Consider the following 22,611-nt stretch of genomic DNA (forward strand, 5'->3'; position numbering starts at 1 on the left):
ACACACCGCACAGACTATCCCACTCACACACAGCACAGACTATCCCACTCACACACAGCACAGACTATCCCACTCACACACAGCACAGACTATCCCACTCACACACAGCACAGACTATCCCACTCACACACAGTGTGGTCTCTCCCACTCACACACAGCACAGACTATCCCACTCACACACAGTGTGGTCTATCCCACTCACACACAGCACAGACTATCCCACTCACACACAGCACAGACTATCCCACTCACACACAGCACAGACTATCCCACTCACACACAGCACAGACTATCCCACTCACACACAGTGTGGTATATCCCACTCACACACAGTGTGGTCTATCCCACTCACACACAGTGTGGTCTATCCCACTCACACACAGCACAGACTATCCCACTCACACACAGTGTGGTCTCTCCCACTCACACACAGTGTGGTCTATCCCACTCACACAGAGCACAGACTATCCCACTCACACACAGTGTGGTCTATCCCGCTCACACACAACACAGACTACCCCACTCACACACAGTGTGGTCTCTCCCACTCACACACAGCACAGACTATCCCACTCACACACAGCACATACTACCCCACTCACACACAGCACAGACTATCCCACTCACACACAGTGTGGTCTATCCCACTCACACACAGCACAGACTATCACACTCACACACAGCACAGACTATCCCACTCACACACAGCACAGACTATCCCACTCACACACAGTGTGGTCTATCCCACTCACACACAGCACAGACTATCCCACTCACACACAGTGTGGTCTATCCCACTCACACACAGCGCGGTCTATCCCACTCACACATAGCACAGACTATCCCACTCACACACAGTGTGGTCTATCCCGCTCACACACAGCACAGACTATCCCACTCACACACAGCACAGACTACCCCACTCACACACAGCACAGACTATCCCGCTCACACACAGCACAGACTATCCCACTCACACACAGCACAGACTACCCCACTCACACACAGCACAGACTACCCCACTCACACACAGCACAGACTATCCCACTCACACACAGCACAGACTATCCCGCTCACACACAGCACAGACTATCCCGCTCACACAGAGCACAGACTATCCCACTCACACACAGCACAGACTATCCCGCTCACACACAGCACAGACTATCCCACTCACACACAGCACAGACTATCCCACTCACACACAGCACAGACTATCCCACTCACACACAGCACAGACTATCCCACTCACACACAGCACAGACTATCCCGCTCACACACAGCACAGACTATCCCGCTCACACACAGCACAGACTATCCCACTCACACACAGCACAGACTATCCCGCTCACACACAGCACAGACTATCCCACTCACACACAGCACAGACTATCCCACTCACACACAGCACAGACTATCCCACTCACACACAGCACAGACTATCCCACTCACACACAGCACAGACTATCCCGCTCAGACACAGCACAGACTATCCCACTCACACACAGCACAGACTATCCCACTCAAACACAGCACAGACTATCCCACTCACACACAGCACAGACTATCCCACTCACACACAGCACAGACTATCCCACTCACACACAGTGTGGTCTATCCCACTCACACACAGCACAGACTATCCCACTCACACACAGCACAGACTACCCCACTCACACACAGCACAGACTATCCCACTCACACACAGCACAGACTATCCCACTCACACACAGCACAGACTATCCCACTCACACACAGCACAGACTATCCCACTCACACACAGCACAGACTATCCCACTCACACACAGTGCGGTCTATCCCACTCACACACAGCACAGACTATCCCACTCACACACAGTGTGGTCTATCCCACTCACACACAGTACAGACTATCCCACTCACACACAGCACAGTCTCTCCCACTCACAAACAGTGTGGTCTCTCCCACTCACACACAGCACAGACTATCCCACTCACACACAGCACAGTCTCTCCCACTCACACACAGTGTGGTCGCTCCCACTCACACACAGCACAGACTATCCCACTCACACACAGCACAGTCTCTCCCACTCACACACAGTGTGGTCTCTCCCACTCACACACAGCACAGACATTCCCACTCACACACAGCACAGACTATCCCACTCACACACAGCACAGTCTCTCCCACTCACACACAGTGTGGTCTCTTCCACTCACACACAGCACAGACTATCCCACTCACACACAACACAGACTATCCCACTCACACACAACACAGACTATCCCACTCACACACAGCACAGACTATCCCACTCACACACAGCACAGACTATCCCACTCACACACAGCACAGACTATCCCACTCACACACAGCACAGACTATCCCACTCACACACAGCACAGACTATCCCACTCACACACAGTGTGGTCTCTCCCACTCACACACAGCACAGACTATCCCACTCACACACAGTGTGGTCTATCCCACTCACAGACAGCACAGACTATCCCACTCACACACAGCACAGACTATCCCACTCACACACAGCACAGACTATCCCACTCACACACAGCACAGACTATCCCACTTCACACGTGTGGTCTATCCCACTCACACACAGTGTGGTCTATCCCACTCACACACAGTGTGGTCTATCCCACTCACACACAGCACAGACTATCCCACTCACACACAGTGTGGTCTCTCCCACTCACACACAGTGTGGTCTATCCCACTCACACACAGCACAGACTATCCCACTCACACACAGTGTGGTCTATCCCGCTCACACACAACACAGACTACCCCACTCACACACAGTGTGGTCTCTCCCACTCACACACAGCACAGACTATCCCACTCACACACAGCACAGACTACCCCACTCACACACAGCACAGACTATCCCACTCACACACAGTGTGGTCTATCCCACTCACACACAGCACAGACTATCACACTCACACACAGCACAGACTATCCCACTCACACACAGCACAGACTATCCCACTCACACACAGTGCGGTCTATCCCACTCACACACAGCACAGACTATCCCACTCACACACAGTGTGGTCTATCCCACTCACACACAGTACAGACTATCCCACTCACACACAGCACAGTCTCTCCCACTCACACACAGTGTGGTCTCTCCCACTCACACACAGCACAGACTATCCCACTCACACACAGCACAGTCTCTCCCACTCACACACAGTGTGGTCGCTCCCACTCACACACAGCACAGACTATCCCACTCACACACAGCACAGACTACCCCACTCACACACAGCACAGACTACCCCACTCACACACAGCACAGACTATCCCACTCACACACAGCACAGACTATCCCGCTCACACACAGCACAGACTATCCCGCTCACACACAGCACAGACTATCCCACTCACACACAGCACAGACTATCCCGCTCACACACAGCACAGACTATCCCACTCACACACAGCACAGACTATCCCACTCACACACTGCACAGACTATCCCACTCACACACAGCACAGACTATCCCACTCACACACAGCACAGACTATCCCGCTCACACACAGCACAGACTATCCCGCTCACACACAGCACAGACTATCCCACTCACACACAGCACAGACTATCCCGCTCACACACAGCACAGACTATCCCACTCACACACAGCACAGACTATCCCACTCACACACAGCACAGACTATCCCACTCACACACAGCACAGACTATCCCACTCACACACAGCACAGACTATCCCGCTCACACACAGCACAGACTATCCCACTCACACACAGCACAGACTATCCCACTCACACACAGTGTGGTCTATCCCACTCACACACAGCACAGACTATCCCACTCACACACAGCACAGACTACCCCACTCACACACAGCACAGACTATCCCACTCACACACAGCACAGACTATCCCACTCACACACAGCACAGACTATCCCACTCACACACAGCACAGACTATCCCACTCACACACAGCACAGACTATCCCACTCACACACAGCACAGACTATCCCACTCACACACAGTGCGGTCTATCCCACTCACACACAGCACAGACTATCCCACTCACACACAGTGTGGTCTATCCCACTCACACACAGTACAGACTATCCCACTCACACACAGCACAGACTATCCCACTCACACACAGTGTGGTCTATCCCACTCACACACAGCACAGACTATCCCACTCACACACAGTGTGGTCTATCCCACTCACACACAGCACAGACTATCCCACTCACACACAGCACAGACTACCCCACTCACACACAGCACAGACTATCCCACTCACACACAGCACAGACTATCCCTCTCACACACAGTGTGGTCTATCCCACTCACACACAGCACAACCTATCCCACTCACACACAGTGTGGTCTATCCCACTCACAGCGCAATCCGCTTTAGGAGGGTTTTCCCAGTGATCTTTCCTGTGCTGGACAGAAAAGCAATCACGTTCGTACGTGTCTCCTTTCTTGAAGATTGTCACGATCTGAGCAATCTCATCCCAACACGTCTCACCTGTACAGCAATGCCCTCTGTCCTGTCTGTAGAGTAACGCACGTGGCCTCTATGGAGGAGGTGTGCATCTCCGGTTTGATGTCATAAGACGACGTCTCCATTCGGAACTCTCGCAGCTGGGATGGCAGTGAACTCTTCCCTGTATACATACTATAATCCAAAACGCACCCACACTTCAACCTTCACGGATCACTCAATTCAGGGGAGGCCACGGTGGTAAGATGTTTACTAACTCGCCCGGTATACAGGAGGTCGTGAGTTCGAGCTCGACCCTGACGCCCATCTCCCCGTGGTGCGTTTCACAGTATGTGGCTGCTATAAATATCCACTGGATGATGAGCCACTTCTTTGAAACCATCATTTGCAGCGAGATCGCTTCTGAAAGAGAGCTATATAGCTCAGTGGGTTTCACCTGCTAAACAATAAAATTATTTAAAAGTTTAGTTCTCCCTCCGTACATCTTGAACGGCCCCTCGTGCCCCCCCCCCCCCCCGCCCCCACTGCCCCCCGACTTCTGCTCCGCTTCCGTCCGCAGAAATGCAACATCTCGTCGTCGTCGAAAGAGCCGATGATCGAGTGCCCGTCCCCGCGGCTCAACAGGACGACGGGCAGCCGTCTGCGGGTCAAAGCGCAGTTCCATTTCGACAACCACATCAGCATCCAGGACTTTGACTACTACGAAAACCCACGGTTTGAGTTGATCAACAAGCCGACGCTGCAGAAGAAGGAGCTAATCCAGCTGACGTTCAAGGTGAGGCAATGCTCCGCCGGGAATGAGCGTCCACTCTGTGGGGAAGTTCATCGGTGGTTGTCCTATGGATATACTCGCCCCCCGCCATATGAATGTGGAATTTCCACTACCGGCTCAGGGCTGTACACCGGAGATGAGTGCTGCTTCAATGTTAATTTGAGCAGAACACTCCCATTGACTGTGGCTTGAAGTGAGCGCAGCGTTGAATCTATTCAGTGGGAATTACAATCATAGAGTGTCGAAGCAACATATCTTATGAAAGCATATTACTGTTCCTGCTACGATACACAGTTTACAAAATACAGATGTTGATGAATGAAAATGTAACAAACAAATGAAACGTGTACAGGTGTAATTACGTCACATCAGATGGGTGCCCCGGTGACGAGATGTTAACTACTTCGCCTGGTATGCAGGAGGTCGTGGGTTTGATCCCGACCCTGACGCAGGTATATTTAGAGTTTGCATGTTCTCCCCGTGGTCATGTGGATTTTTCTCCGGGTATTCCGGTTTTTCCCTCCAACATTTAGAAACATGTGTATGGCCGCGATAGATTCCCACGTGATAAGCCACTTCGTTGAGGTGTGATTTGTGGCCAGGCCGCTTCTGAAAAAGAGCTGCATAGCTCAGTGAGCCTTACCTGGTCCCATATAAATAGTCGAGTTTTACAATCGTGTTTAGTTTGCAAGGGAGATGTGTGGTGCATCAGCACAGTTAGAGGGACATTTTTTTTGTAATGGTGGCCTTCATCCAGCAGTGGATTGAGCATTGCTGGCGATAATGATGCTAGCATCTAAATGCAACTGATTTTGACTCCGAATCACTCCTGGTATTGAGTCCAATGTGGGATGTGATGGCAAGGAATCTGGTGCTCAGCTATCCTCCCAAACAGAGAACACCACCCCTTAACATATACATTTCCCATTGCAGGTCCCTTCTTTCTAGAGACCCGGTGGGCCTTTCCTGAATAAATAAATCAAGTTATTATTATAAACCCCATGATTATGTGTTTAGTTTTGTCTCCGTTCTGATGCATTGTTAAATAATGACTCCAAAATCACGTTGTCGAGCACATTTGTGGGAGAACAAAAACACGCAAAAATCTATTGCATGTGTGTGTGCTGTTGTTTAGTTCTAATACAATCGAATAATGGCATTTCTATTAGAGAGCGGGAAGGAGACACGGCGTCTGTGACAGCCCATTGTGTGCTGTGTATTAAAAACACATTACAGATGTGCCTCTGGTGCTTTGTTGCACTGTTTAATCCCACCCTGTCCGTGCGCCATGCAAAACTACTTACTGCAAACAATGGAGCTATTATATTTAGAAACACAGCGAGGCATTGTGTTGTAAAATGAAATCCACCAATCTGAAAAAAAAAAAATTACGACGTTGTCCACGTGCCACTCAGAGAAGTTGTGCTTTGAGAATTGTTGTTCATTTATTTAATTCTGCATCCTCCCGCCCACCCCTCGCCTGTAAAGAATTTCTCTTCAAACTTGGACCTCGCGTTGTCAGAGATCTACATCTTTGTCGGCCACGTGCCTTGCCTGAGCCTTCAATTCTTGGACAACAAGGACAGATTCACCTGCTCCGTCAACCTCTCCACCGTGGAGGACTCGTCTCTGCCGGTGACAGTAAGTGCAGCCTCCTTCTTGAAGAAGAAAAAAAAACAAGTTTCTTCACCGCCTCGCGGTCGTGGTACAATGTTGTCGCTGTGAAGAATCTTAACATCGTAGTCCAAAAATGTCAAAGCCATATCTTTTTTTCAAATGAACTTTAAGGCAGTGCTCATCACCTGTTTGCAGTCCTAAGCCACTTTCAGTCCCGAGCCAATGGTGGAAATTCCACGTTCTTATGACGGGGTTGAGTCTATCCATCGGATAACCACTGTTTACCTTGCCCACAAATTGTTAGCCGAGTCAATCCCCAACCGGGAATTCAACTTGCAATCTTGTGATTGCGAGCCTCTTGCTCTACCGCTGAGCCAACGCACCAGGTTAACATCGTAGTCCTTGTACCTGATATTGAGTAGTGCCTGATAACCAGGAGAGCCTCGCTGAGTCTTGAGACTCTTTTTCAGGAGGGTCCTCCTTTTGGGTTATTGGCCAATATTTGGCTTCTTGTGGGAGGAAACTGGATTACCAAGAGAAAATCTATGCACAGCAGGAGATAGCATTGAAAGCTCCACACAGATAGCTTCAAGAATCCGTTTGCTGTATTGCCTTCTGGCCATCTCGCAGCCCTAGCCAACAGCACAGAGTGCTCCCTGGAAATCTTCCATCCACTTACGAACCCGGTGCTAAATCGTAACAACTGACAAGATCTCGTCACATTCCGGGTTTATTTGGCATTCGGACTTGTCTGAGGCTCATTTGAGTCAAGCGAAAGCATCCAGATGCAGAAGGGAGAACTTGGGACACCGGAGGATTGCACAGCGCAGCATCCGAGCCACTGAGAGATCGCATCGGTCTCGTTTGCTAATCCCACTGGCCGCATGAGATTACTGCAACCACCAAGCCCACTTCCTGAGCCGACTCGTGGCTCTCTGCTTTGGATTTACGCGAGCAAATATCTCTAGACAAAATGTGTATATATATTTACATATACAAAGGTATTGCTTGCGCATGCCATTGCTGGCAGAACGGCATACACTAGAGCAGGGGTGGCCAACCTGCAACGAACCAAGAGCCAAAAGGTTATCCATGAGCTCTGCAAAGAGCCAAGCGTATACGCGAGTGTATATATCTTGACAGTTTTCGGCACAACACGGGAGACATTCACTATTCGTTGCCACTGTGATCGTACGTTCTACGTTATGCCCCTTCGGTAGATCCGTGTGCGGTGGATTAAAGAGGCGCACGCGGCTCGGGACACACCAGTTGGCTACCGCTGCGCGAGATGGAGCTCCCGAGAGCCCCGCCACTTGAGCTTTCTCGAGGGGGTTATTTTGGCGAACTTTTTCCACGCTTCGGCAAAGATTTTGGGAGTACACAAACTTTACCCCAAAACAGACGACGTGCCCATCAACTACCTGTGCTGTACCCACAATTACTGCTGGGCAGACAGAGGCAGCAATCGAGGCCGGGGGTGGCAATAAAAACACATTTTAAGTTTTTAAATGTTATTAGTTAAGGCCCCACTGAGCTATGTAGCTCTTTTTCAGAAACGACCTGGCCACAAATGACAGCTCAACGAAGTGGCTCGTCACCACGTGGAAATGTTTCGCAGCCAATTACTCTGGATGCGTGTTTCTAAATGCGGACGGATAAAACCAGGAGAACCCGGAGAATAAGCGACGGCGTCACGGGGGAGAGGGACACGCAAACTGCAAATATAGAGCAGGCGTCAGGGTCGGAATCGAACCCACGACCTCCTGTATACCAGGCGAGGGAGTTGACATCTTGCCCCATTGTTTCCACTGTCATGCCCAGGAGATTGCAAGTCCAGTTTGCTAACCATCACACCATGGCAGCATTCCAGTGTTAGAATGCATCTGTCTAATTGATCTTAAGTTTCATCATTGCACAAATTGTACTTTAGTTCATTGTGCTCAAATTACCCTTAATTCATGTTGTTAATATGGAATCCAGTGTGCTAGCCATTACTGCATTGCAAATATATTGGAACGTGTGTTTCATTTCGATTTCAAGCTTTCGTGACTGCAGGGATTCATCTTCTTGGTTCTTTCGGTAAAATCACGTAGAAGGGAAATAATAAAATAATAAAAATTTACGTAATAAAATACAACGCAAGCCGTCCTCAGGTGAAGAACAGGTCTGTCGGAAAGACACGGTTCATTCAGATGCTTGCGTTGTGGCCGAAACGTCGTGAGAATTGTTTTTGATTATGTTTTATTTTTATTATTTTATTATTTCCCTTCTACGTGACTTTACCGAAAGAACCAAGAAGATGAACGTGTGTTTCCTCAAATGGTATTATGCAACCGCCGCATAAACGCACCGTAAATGTCGCGGAGTGTTTCTTAGTTCATATTATTTTACAGTAAGATGAACACAAATGGAACATGCTGCTTCTAGCACATGCAGGGAAGGTTGTTGCATCACAAACTCGACCACGGAAGACTTATCTCTTCCTTGCACGCATCACAGACTTTTTTTTTTTGCCGCTCAACCGCAGCCTGCGGCGCGTTCCGCCAAGCAAGCAACAGCATAATGTGTCGGTTCTACTTACAGGTCGATACATTTATAGATACCCCACGAAAATCAAAGAGGCGGGTGGGGGGGTAGGGGAATTATAGAAGAAATTACAAGTTCATTCAAAGCCTCCGCACGTCACCTCCCACCCATCTCAACCCGCTCATTAAATCCGCTCTTCTCCGCCATGCGTGGGAGCCGTCGCCTTCACGGCCGTTCAATCGGCCAGTCGTGAAGAGAGAAAGAGGGAGGTTGAGAGATCAGTGGGGTGTCTGTAAATGGATCGCCCCGATGAATAAGAAACACGCCGTTGGACACTTGTGACCTTGATTCAAGTAAGATTTGATTTAGATGATCAGCATTTACTGCTGGAAAGCTGCTCCTATTGGTGAATTCAAAACTCGTCACCTTTTGTCAATTGCCCTCGGGATTCCCAGTGTTCTCAGTGCGCCCTCCCTCCGCCCACCTGTAGAGTCAGTGCACCATTTAGAATCAGCGTGACGAGCGTCGAGTATTTGGCTGCTATTAACGTCCACGTGATGATAGGCCGCTTCGTTGAGCCATCATTTGTGGCCAGGTCGCTTCTGAAACAGAGCTGCATTGGCCAGTGGGACTTACACCTGGTAACGGAAACATGGTTTTGTGATTTAAAGCTTTCGTGACTGCAGGGATTCATATTCTTGGTTCTTTCGGTAAAGTCACGTAGAAGGGAAATAATAACATAATATAAAATAATGAAAATTATCACGACGTTTCGACTGCAACACGAGCAATCATCATCAGGTGTGAAATCCACAGCAAGAAAATTTGAAAAAAGTAAAAAAAAAAAAAAAAATTCTAATTTTCTTGCTGTGGATTTCACACCTGATGATGATTGCTTGTGTTGCAGTCGAAACGTCGTGAGAATTTTTATTGTTTTATATTATTTTGGTTTAGTTTAGTTTTTATTTCCTGTCTCGAGATGAGGCATCAGCCGGTTACATATCTTTAGATTGTGATGCGCTAAGAGGTGGAGAGAGCAACAGTGCGTGGATTGCAGAACACGCACAGGTTAAAGATGTCACATATTGACCGTTCATAAAAACACAACTTGACTTGGGCTGGAGACACGCCACTCCCGAACAAGATAACCTACGGGCGGTTGGCGTGAATAATGACAGAGCAGCAGCGCAAGGAATGAGCCCCTCCATCGGGGAGATGGAGCGACGAGACCGGCCCATGTGCTGCTCGACGTGGCGACACGTCGTGAGCCTGTCGGGAGATGGAGCTGGCTTTAACCAACAGTGCGTAGATCGTGGTAGATGATGATGGGACACTTTACAGTTGGTCAAAGGTAATTAACATCTCCAGAGTATATTTTCACGAAGCAAAGAGACGTGGACTTTGCCGCTGGTTTAAATAAAGGATGTAATTGTTGATTTACGATAATATCCATATTGTGGAGTGATAACAAACACATGTGAAGTCATTGCTTCCTCCTTAAGCTGGATTCAGTTAACTAAAAAAACGGATGCAACGTTTTCTTGTTGCCTTTGAAGGAATCGCTCTCACTGAGACATGTAAGCAGCCCTTCCATGACAATTGGCACTGCTGTGAAACCCTGGACACGTGTGAGTGAGGAGAGACAACAGCAACACAGACATTCGTCAAGGGATACCTTTGACAGGCATTTGTCATGGATTCTCTTTGTGTTTTACCATCACATCCTTTGCACTGAAGGAACGTCCTTGAAAAGCCAAATGCATTCCAGTAACTTATTCCAACGATTGGCTCATAATGCCGAATCGTTTGGCCAGGAAAGAATCGATGATGATCAGAATTTGTTTCAATTTTGGCCCTGCTGCGTTGGGATGTTTGGCCTATTTCAATGACGATTGTTTGATCCATGTGGGTGTCACGGTGGCGAAATGTTAACTACCTCGCCTGGTGTATAGGAGGTCGTGGGTTCAATCCCGACCCTGATGCCTGCTGCTGTATATTTGGAGTTTGCGTGCCTCTCGCCCCGTGGTCGCGTGGATTTTTCTCCGGGTCTTCCGGTTTTCTCTCTCCACATTTAGAATCAACATCACGCGTTTAGAGTATTTGGCTGCTATACATTTTCACACGATAAGCCACTTCGTTGAGCTATCATTTGTGGCCAGGTCGCTTCCGAAAAAGAGCTACATAGCTCAGTGGGCTTTAGCTGGTAAAATAAAATTAAAGTTTAATATTTGAATGCTACCGCTACTCCCTGCCTTCCAGCTACGACCAGGCCTACCACATCCCCCATCCCCTTCTTAACCACTTACACTTGTTTTGTCAGCATAACTACGTTACCACCACTTTTAATGATAGACTCACTCTTTATCTCAAGCACTGTCATCTTGTGTACCATTTTATGCGTTACTTGAATAAGGCGCCATACAAATCTATACGAGACAAGGCACTTGGGAGGAAACTGGAGAACGCGGAGAACACCTACCACACGTGCGAGAGGGTGACACTCAATGCAGCCACCTCGTGGTCTCTCTGCCTACAACACCTGGCAAGCCTCGGTGGTCACCCATCCGAGGACTGAGCAGGCTTAAGTCTGCAAAGCTGAGATTCGACAAGATCAGTCACATTCAAGGTGATATGGTCATGGGGCAAATCAGTTTGAACTCAATTGGAACATACAGAGTGGCCATTGCCCCGTACTGTGACAACTTGGCAGGGCCCTCCTGAAAGAGAGTCATGAGACTGAGTGAGGCTTTCCTGGGTCAGTAAACAATTATATTAGTGCGGTGACGTGAGGCAGATTCCGATGGACACCTCATGAACTCTGATTCTGTCTCTGAGCAGTCGCATAGTTCTCGAGTTTACAGGCAGTGTCACTGCACTGGGACCCATGGGATGGAGTGGCCTTCGTGCGGCGATACAAAAGGTGGGGAGGGGGCCCAAACCAACCACGTTCCACAACCGCCCCTGACATTGCGTTTCCCCTCGGCTGTCTGTGCCCGCAGGTTCAGGTCGGGCACTACAAGGAGATGGTGGAAATGCTGACGGTGGATAAATCCAACTTGACGACTGCCATTGCTCTCTTCCTGGCCCTGCTCATCGTCTGCATAATTGGTGAGCGAGCTCTCGGCTCACCTTCATCGTCGTCGTCGTCTCCGTGAGCTCTCTGCCCAAGGGCAGGTCCCCTGGCTCTCCGGCTGCTTCCATGCCACCCCACCCCCTGGCCTTTCTTCTTTAGCGCGAAACGGCAAACTCGACGCAAAGGGGTTCTTTGCGCAGGAACGAGCAGAGGTCGAATCGTTAACTCCCTCCCCTCCTCCTCTCCCCATCTCTCCGCAGCGGCGTTTCGATGAATTGTTGCAATTCGTGGTTGTGATTCAATTGGAGAATAATTTACTGTAAATATTGGGGTGAATCCCACCCTCCTCTCCCTTCCTCAGTCTTCTTCCCGTCCGCCTTAAATAGGCTGTTCCCGATCGTCGCCCCCTACCGCGGCAGGGCAGCGAGCACGGACGGCCCCGGTCGGTCCATCATTTTGCGGGTGCATCGCTCCGGGTTTGCTGCGGTTTCCCCCTCTTCGAAACATACTTTGTATTCTGGGCTTTTGAATTATAACAAAGAACATAAAACTTGTCGGGGTGGATATAGGGGCACACCCGTGGCTGCGAGCTATCACAAACGTTAATTGATTGTCACAATTCAGGTTCGATTCAAGAAACATTTGTGTTACCGTTGTGATGCATAGCAGCGCCTCTAGTTGCTGAAGGGGGTCACATGAATCAGCCACACGGCTACCGTTGTTCGGCAGTGTTGGTGATGGTGTTTTACATCAAAAACAAGAGAGCCAAGCACAACCTGCAGAAAATCCTCGTGCAGATGGAGGAGATGGAGGCGCAGATCCGAGACGAAATCCGCAAAGGTGAGGACAGAATTCTTCGCTTCATCGCTGCACGTTAAACACGCACACACACACACCTGTCACCAAACCACGCGGAATGTGCCCGATATAGTCAGATCCCTGGAAGCTAAGCAGGCTCGAGCATGGATAGTGCTTTATTGGGTGACCAACACGCAGCAGAGGGCAGTGCAGCAAAATCCATTGTTGTACTCTACTTTATATGCTCCCGTAGCATTGCAAAAATGAGCAACACACAACAAATCTGGCTTTCCAAAATGCAAGCTTCCTTTTCGAGAGGGAGTGACCTGACCTGGGGGCAGCGAGCAAACATGTTAAACGGAGAGAGAACTAACAGCTCGGCGACCACCGCCTCACTGCCATCTGCGAGTCGCAAAGCAGCAGGTACCGTGCGTAGCAAACACTCGGCAATGCACAACAGTGCGCGTTTGGACAAGGAAAAGTGAGAGAATGGGAACTGCATACCGCCCACTTTCCATCCGTTCGAGGCGAACGAGCGGCAATCTGCGGGGCGCGACCGCGACATTGCGACGGTGCCAAGGGGCGCCGTCGGAGCTCGTCATGGGAAATGCTCAAACCACGTCGTCGCTCACTCTCTAACGATTGCCTTCACACCCCCCCCCCCCCCCCCCCCCCCCCACTGGCGTAAAAAGGATTCGCGGAGCTGCAGACGGACATGACGGACCTGGCGTCGGAGTTCAACGGCAACCAGGGCATCCCCTTCCTCGAGTACAAGCACTTCGCCATCAGGATTCTGTTTCCGGAGGTGCGTCGCTCACCCGGTCACCGTCGACGGAGGGCATGGCTCGCGTCAGCGGGGGTAGCGCCAGCAGCGAGGGTCCGGGGTAGTATGCGTGCGCGCAATGGTTCATGGCTCAGTCTCCCGGCGATACCGCCAGTTGTCACGATTGGGATTCAATTGAATTAATTCTAGATTTGAAGCTTTCGTGACTGCAAGGATTCATATTCTTAGGTTTTTTCGGTAAAGTCACGTAGGTAAAAAATTTAAATTAATAAAAGTAAAATAAAATAAAAATCACGACGTTTCGGAGGCAACACAAGCTTCCATCTTCAGGTGGAACCGTCACAGCCCGACAGCTGTATCAAGTAAATGAGAGATTACAGGAGATACCACTCCGTATATATAATGGTTGGGGGGGGGGGGAAGGGCCAGGAATGGCCCACTTTTTATTATTATGGTAAGGTGCGGCTTGAGACTATGAATAGACTGCATAACAAAAGACTGAGCCTTTATTATGGAGAGGTTCGGTTTGTGACTACGCCTAGCCTACATCACAAAAGTGTGAAAAAAGAAAGCTAAACCTGGTAGAAAGCTAAACCTGGTAAAACAAAACTGGCTGTCCATCAGTAACCTGCAATAGTTTTTTTTTTGTTCGGCCGAGATAATATCCTGTTGGAGAGGCTCTCTCGAGAAGCTGCCTCTGTCCAAGGCCACTCGTGCCAGCAGTGGCGTGAGCAGGCAAATTGCAGGACTGCACCTTTACTTTAAACAATTAGAAAAAAATTGCCGCTTGAGTTACTGCGACGATTGATTGCTCATTTTTATTGGCAGTTCACGTGCAGTGTTCTTGTTTGCTCTTAACGCAATTTTTTAGAGGATGAGGTGCAGTGGGATAAATCGTTCAGCAACTCGCGGCGTTTTTTTTTTGTGAAGTTGTGCTTAAGTGGTGGTCACTTTCTATCTCCCCACAAGTCCACTTGCAGCTGCCGCTCGTAATTTATTGAGGTCATCCTTGCGAAAGCCTTTGGCCAGTCTCCCAACCTCACAACCATGATGAAATTAAGGAACTGAGAGGCTGATGCATGCTACAGATTTGCTTACACAATTACGTCAACCGCCAAACGTTGAACATTTATCGTTAGCAGATTTTAAAACCGTTTGGATGTAATGATGTTATGGTTTTACAGTGCATTCATAATGAAATGGCAGACTGGTGAGTGCCGCTGCGCTATGATTCCAACAACCTGAGTTTGGTTCCTGGGTGCAGCTCACACGAGCGTAAGCCAGTCCTGGATCCTTCCTACACTCATCCACCAGCCTGCACTAACCAGTGTGGTGAAGTATGGTCAAACAATCCCCATAACCAACACCGCACGTGGAGCCCTTCATCCAGCAGTAGATCGACAGGGCTGTATGTTGTTATCATGAAGGACAGAAGAGGCATGAAAGATTTATGTTCAAGGTTTTGTTACGTATGTTATAAAAACACCAAGATCCCCCAGTATAGCCTTCACAGACTATTGGGACAAGTGCTGTTAGCGAGCACCTATGAAGGCCGGCACGACAAATGAGGGGGTGGATGGCCAGCACCACGCCCGGTCGCCTTTGTCTCCCAAGTGGCAACGTTTTTGCACATCGAATTTGGCACCCAATGAAGCTGGGTCGACCAATGGGAGGCCCAAGACCAGTTCAAATAATCGTCACTGGTGTTGGCCATGAGCAGCAATTGAATTTGGATGACCGGGTTCGTAGCGCGTCAAACTACAAACCGCTACACTCCCACTGTAACTTATACATGTACTCATATGCAGTACGTTTTTTTTGGGACTTATTTGTCCACAAAAGATCCTCAGTGAGTTACATGACCTTTTTAGTCAGGGTCGTGCAGCATTGGGCGTTTTATTTTAAGATGTTTTCAGCCGGTTAATGCAAAGGCGATTTCAAGCTTTCATGACTGCAGGGATTCATCTTCTTGGTTCTTTCGGTAAAGTCACGTAGAAGGGAAATAATAAAATAATAAAAATAAAACATAATAAAATAATTCTCACGACGTTTCGGCCACAACGCAAGCAGCCGTCCTCAGGTGAAGAACAGGTCTGTCGGAAAGACAGCGTCATTCAATAATAAAAATAAAACATAATTAAATAAAAATATAAAGACAGAGTCATTCAGACGCTGTCTTTCCGACAGACCTGTTTTTCACCTGAGGACGGCTGCTTGGGTTGTGGCCGTAACATCGTGAGAATTATTTTATTCTGTTTTATTTTTATTATTTTATTATTTCCCTTCTACGTGACTTTACCGGAAGAACCAAGAAGATAATGCAAAGGCGTTTATACAAATGTGGGAGGAAACCGCAGAACCTGGAGAAACCCCACCCACTCAAGGAGGCAGCATTCTACAGATGGAAACTTTACTTCTCGTGGCCATGTTCAGTTGTCTTCACTTGTACGTCGCCATCATCAGCCGTGGTCAATCCACCGCCGGATGCAGGCACCTCCCAAAGCTGCTGCTGCTGCTGCTACCTCTCGTGATCGATCCCGCGATGTAAAACTCCATCCGTCACCTGGCACACCAAACGATTTCATTGCTCCTTCTCCTGAGTGACGGGGTCTCTGGAGTGTTCACACACACACATACATACCACAGATATACATCATATTAGAAACTCGTTTTTGTGTGCCAGAGAACAGCAACATTTTGTTAAGTCCGTGGATTCAGAGTGCTGGGCAACACATGCGGGTTGTTATTCCTATTACGTAATGCGGGAATCTTTATGGAGCAGGCTCTCTGTGCATTAAAACAGAAATAAACCGTACACACACACGCATTCCCTTCTGCGGAGCGGTTACAGAATCAAACCCTGCTCGCCCCAGGGAGATCGGCGACTCGAGACGGCAGAATGGGAAAGGCATGGGGGACTATGCACGCATTGTTCTCCGTGTGTCTCCGCAGCACGAGCAGACACTCACAGCCCGAGTCTGAGCACAATGGGGTGTCGCGGTAGCAAGATGTTAACTACCTCGCCTGGTATACAGGAGATCGCAGATTTGATCCTATTGCCGACCCCGACGCCTGTATATTTTGAGTTTACTTGTTCTCCCTGTGGTCGTGTGGATACGAGTATTTGACTGATATTAATGTCCACACGATAAACCAATTCATTGGGGTCTTTTCCAGAAGCGACCTGGCCACAAAAGATAGCCCAAGGAAGTGGCTTATCATGTGGACATTTATAGCGGTCAAATACTCTAAATTCTTGTTGATTCTCAATGTGGAGGGAAAAACCGGAGGACCCGGAGAAAAATCATCACGACCATGGGGAGAACACGCAAACTCCAAATATACAGCAGGCGTCAGGGTCAAGATCATACCCTGTATGCCAGGCGAGGTAGTTAATATCTCACCACAGTACATTTTATGGAAGCATAGGAGTACAGTACAACAATGCACTTTATTGCAATACCTTCTGCTGACAAATTATGCTAACAGCTGCTGCCTACAAAACCACGTTTTTTTTCGTGGCGGTTGCCAATTCCAAGCACTATCCATGCTCATCCCTGCTTAGCTTTTGTGATCTTATGAGATTGCGTGCGTTCTGGGTGATTTGGTCAGAGGATCGTGCCATTACACTCAGAATGCAAGGCCTGTGTCTCCCTGCTCAAAAGAGCAATGCAGTGCGCTTATCTGTAGAAGCCTGCGATTAGCATGGTTGGCTATATACGGTGCGAAAGAAGTTCAACACACACGCATAAACGCCAGTGGTATAACAGTCTCTCCAAAGGACAACCAACTGTTGACGTTTATTCAAAAAGTGGTCCTGATTCTAGTGACTGCCCCCCCGAAGGGATAATTGGCTGGGGGTAATCGGCCCCAGGAGGGGGCATTTGAACTCGCGGGGAAAACAATTCCCCGATTGTGAGTCAATCGCTATAAACCGCAGTGCCAACCCAAGATAAACATCAATCAACTTTCCCTCCCCCACCCACCACCACCCGCAAAACATTAAAAAAAAGGTCACAAAGTTGCAGCGCAATCACGGTTGTGGCGAAATCTCCGATGGCTCCGTCGTCATTTTGTCTCGCGTTTGTTTTTCTGTTGTCGTTGCCTTTTTTTTTTGTGTCCCCTTCAAACCAGACAGTGGAGCAGTTTCACACAGTATCACGCCGACTGCGCAGAATCCCCGCCACCGACAGCGCGCTCGTGCTGGACCATCCGCTCTTCGCCGCCGAGTGGAAGGTGAGAAGCGGCGATTTGCCAGCTGTTGCTCTGTGAATTCAGCAAGTGAAGCAAGCGATTCTAGATTTGAAGCTTTCATGACTGCAATGATTCATACCCTTAGTTCTTTCGGTAAAGTCACGTAGGTAATTTTTTTAATTTTAATTTCATTTTTTACCTACGTGACTTTACCGAAAGAACTAAGAGTATGAAGCAAGTGAATATAACCCCCCCCCCCCACCCCTACCGTGTAGTTTAAAGGCGAGGGTTGGCGGCATACAACAAATCAGGGGAGCACGGCAGAGTCATTGGCTGGATTATCCTAGGAGCAAAAGTAGCTGCATATGCTACACGCCCCGCACTTTCAAGGGCCCCACGTTAAATTATTTCAAGCTATCAATTCCGCACTCTTTGGTTTTTTCGGTAAAGTCACGTAGGTAGACACACAAAAGAGGACCCCAATACAGCCCTGGGCTTTCTGTCAGCCACGAAATAATGGGGCCCCCACATGGACATTTTTTTGCCCGGGGGTCTCCGCTAACCTCTGGGCGCCCCTGTACACAAATGCACGTATATGAAATAAAAATCGCGCAAATTATACAACAAAACTACACAGCGGGGTTGTGGCGTCTGTGCTTTGTGTGTATATGTTATGTGGGGAGCGGTAGCGTAGCGGTTAGCATGCTCGGCTACGAACCCGGCGACCCGAGTTCGATTCCCACTCATGGCCAACATCGGTGACAATTATCTGAACCGGTCCTGGCCCTCCCCTAAGTTGACTCAGCCTCAAATGAGTATCTGGTGCGGTGTGTAAACATCGCCACTGGGGAGACAAATCTGGCCGGGCGTGGTGTTGGCCACCCACACCCTCATGTGCCGTGCCAGCCTTCATAGGTGCTCACTAACACCATTTGCCCCAACAGTCTCTTAAGGCTATACAGAGGATCATTGTCTTTGTATGTTATGTGCGTGGTGTGTATGGTTAGCGCAGTGACCCGAGTTCGATTCCCGCTCATGACCAATATGAGTGGCGAACACTTGAACCGGAATCAGAATTTGTATTTGTCCTGGAGAAAACAGTGGCGACTATGTGAACCAATTCTCCCCTAGGTCAACTCAGCCTCATATTAGTATCTGCATGCATCCCCTGGTGTGCCGTGCTCACAGTCTGTTCAAGGGTATTTGGGGGATGCGTGTCTTTCTGTTGTGCGTGGTGTTTCTCGCAGGTTCCCGAATTGCGTAGGCAAATGATGGAGGAGGGAATCGGCATTTTCTCCACGCTGCTCAACAACCAGAAATTCCTCATCACGTTCATCCACACGCTGGAGCAGCAGAAGGATTTCACGGTCAAGGACAGGTGCACAGCACAACTCCTTGCAATGCCCTAGGAACGCTGCGTTCCTCTACACAATCCCAATATGGCCATTCAGAGAGACCCATACATTTTTAGAGGGATCACAGACTTGCATGGGGACCCACAGGCTTAGAGACCCAAACGATTCGCATCCAATACAGCTACAACAGATCTGGCATGTTTCGTTAATGCAGAGAGGCAACGATTCATGGGAGGAAGAAACAAGGAAGGACTTGACCCCGGACTTTAACAGGGGCCGGAATTTGACCGCACAGATGGCTGGGGGGGCAGAGAGATTTAGATTGAAAATGAGCGACCTCCTACCGAGTGAAGATTGTTTGGAGGGCTTTTACAGAAAGCATTCTGGAGTGGAGTGGAGAGTTTGTGGAACGGAGAAGGGTGAGCTGAGAGGGAAGTGGTAGGAGGCATGGGGAAGTGAGTAGAGTGAGAAGGGGGAGGTTAGGAGGGGGTGAGTCTAAGAAGGATCTTGGCGGCGGTGAGTGGATAAGTCCCCTACTCTTTCACTGCTCGGGCTGGCGGTGGTGGAACTCGCCCATTGAGGACCCTGACTTCAAGTCATAGAATACTCGTGGGATGACAAAAGAGAGGTGCGGCCATAATGAGAGAAGAGAGGGACTAGTCACCTCTGCATATTAGTCAGCTCGTTAATTGGAATTTGAATTCGATATTTGGGGCGAACCCCGATTTTGTGTCACGAATCCGGTGCCGCCGCCCCCCCCCCCCCCACCGCCTTGAGCTGCTTGCCGACCCTGGCTCCGCTTGCGCCCCGCGCCGGCGCTGTCGTCCCCACGGCGCGCGCTAGGTGCTACCTGGCGTCGTGGCTCACGGCGGCACTGCAGGGCAAGCTCGAGTACTACACAGCCGTGCTCAAGGAGCTGCTCGTCGACCTCATCAGGTCGTCCACCAACAAGCACCCCAAGCTCATGCTGCGCCGCACCGAGTCCGTCGTGGAGAAGATGCTCACCAACTGGATGTCCATCTGCATGTACGGCTTCCTGCGGGTGGGTGAAGCCGACGGGACAGAGGGTCGAGGCGGCCCCCTCCCCGTCTGTCCGCGTAATTGCGCGTCTGTACGTACGGCCGTCTCTTTGACCGTCCGTCCGTCCATACGTTTACGTTTGTCGACGGGACTGCCTGTCTTTCGATTTAAAGCTTTCGTGACTGCAGGGATTCATCTTCTTGGTTCTTTCGGTAAAGTCACGTAGAAGGGAAGTAATAAAATAATAAAAATAAAACACAATAAAATATAATAATATAATAAAATAATATAATATTATATTATTATATTATATTATTATTATTTTATTTTATTATATTATTTTATTGTGTTTTAGTTTATTTGTCTGACCGTTTCTTTGACTGTTTGTTTGTCCACCCTCCTTCCCTGTCGTTGATGATAATTATCATTGTTATTCAGATGAATCTGAACATCGGCGGCACATCCCTAACTGCGAGACAGACAGACACACAGACAGGTAGGCAGATAAACAGCCAGACAGGCAAAGAGATAGACACGTAGACAGACAGAATGACAGACAGAGAAACAAATAAACATACAGGAAGACAGGGAGAAAGAGTGACTCTATGAAACACAAATTATAATTTGTCTATCTCTTTGCCTGGCTGGCTGTTTATCTGCCTACCTGCCTGTGTGTCTGTCTCTCAGTTAGGGATGTGCTGCTGATGTTCAGATTCATCTGAATAATCCTAAGATCGGATACATTTTTGATGATTTCACGTGAAATAATTGTTTTGGATTATTACAATTATTTCCCATTACGAATGAAACTGACGTCTCTATAATGACGTCACTTTCACAGCTTTCCTGCAAAAAGTGACGTGGCATGGCATTGGGTGACGTCACTTTTATTAGCACCATGTCATTTGCATGAAAATCCGAAGAAAAACAACCATTCAAATTGTTCTTAAAATTCTGACCAGAATGCAAAATGTTAGAGTCTGAAACTCATCCGCAAATGCATCAGAATCAAAATATGTATTTATTCTGGAGGAATCCGATGAGCGTATGGCTGTCCATCCAACCTCCTGCCCAACGGCCCGTCTGCCAGTGTGCCTGTGTTTGTACGCGTGTCCGTGTGTCCGTACGTAATATTCTTAGGTTTTTTCGGTAAAGTCACGTAGGAAAAAAATAAAAATTTTAATTAAAAAAAGTAAAATTAAAAATAAAATAATTATTAATTTTTATTTTTTACCTACGTGACTTTACCGACAAAACCTAAGAATATGAATCCTTGCAGTCACGAAAGCTTCAAATCTAGAATGCGTACGTAATGTCAGGTAACATGCAGAAAGCACGGGCTAACCGGACAAGTGCTAAAGCTTGTAGGCTTATCGCTGCAGAGCAGTTTACTTCCACACCCTATATATATAAACACACGCCATTACACCGTGTAGATCTGCTTTCTGGCTCTATTTAAGTATGGCAAACTAGATAAGGACAAAGGCTGGCCAAGGCATCAATCTTAATCTGCCTTCTGAAGCGGCACTCCTTTGCAAGACGGCGGGCAGTCATTAGTCCCCCCCTCCCCCATGTTATTTTTGTCTACATTCCAAGACAGATTGTAGAGAGTGGACAGGGCAGGGGGGGGGAAGGTGGGAGTGTGAATGGAGATTGTAAACGGGAGAGGGTGTGGGGAAGGAAAGGATGGCGGGTCGGTAGGTGGTTGTTTGGGGTTAGCGTGAGGGAGGGTTGGTCTTACCGAGGGCCCAAACACTTTGACCAAATTACCGCGAAATGGGAGCACGGACACAGACACCGCGGCCCCTCACAGTCACGCACGGGAAGGAAACCCAGATATACACACACCGTGCTTTTAAAATATATATACGCACTTGTTTTGACTGGATGAAAAAAGTGTTTCGTTAGAATCACGTACATTAAATGTAACGAATAAATAAAATACAAATACAGAACAAAGGTGTT

General features: G+C 48.6%; 1 protein-coding gene across 1 annotated transcript in view; it reads left to right on the forward strand.

Moving 5' to 3' along the window:
- PLXND1 (plexin D1) overlaps positions 1-22,611 on the forward strand; it is a 101,007-nt gene that overhangs the window by 41,941 nt on the left and 36,455 nt on the right. Inside the window, exons 18-25 of the mRNA XM_061551982.1 lie at positions 5,067-5,282; positions 6,768-6,920; positions 12,422-12,530; positions 13,225-13,335; positions 13,986-14,098; positions 18,212-18,313; positions 19,519-19,649; positions 20,470-20,668. Of these exons, the coding sequence (XP_061407966.1) occupies positions 5,067-5,282; positions 6,768-6,920; positions 12,422-12,530; positions 13,225-13,335; positions 13,986-14,098; positions 18,212-18,313; positions 19,519-19,649; positions 20,470-20,668 (1,134 nt within the window). The remainder of the gene's footprint in view (positions 1-5,066; positions 5,283-6,767; positions 6,921-12,421; positions 12,531-13,224; positions 13,336-13,985; positions 14,099-18,211; positions 18,314-19,518; positions 19,650-20,469; positions 20,669-22,611) is intronic.

Source organism: Lethenteron reissneri, chromosome 15 (assembly GCF_015708825.2).
Source record: "Lethenteron reissneri isolate LAM-NWPU_2019-01 chromosome 15, ASM1570882v1, whole genome shotgun sequence".
NCBI lineage: Eukaryota > Metazoa > Chordata > Hyperoartia > Petromyzontiformes > Petromyzontidae > Lethenteron > Lethenteron reissneri.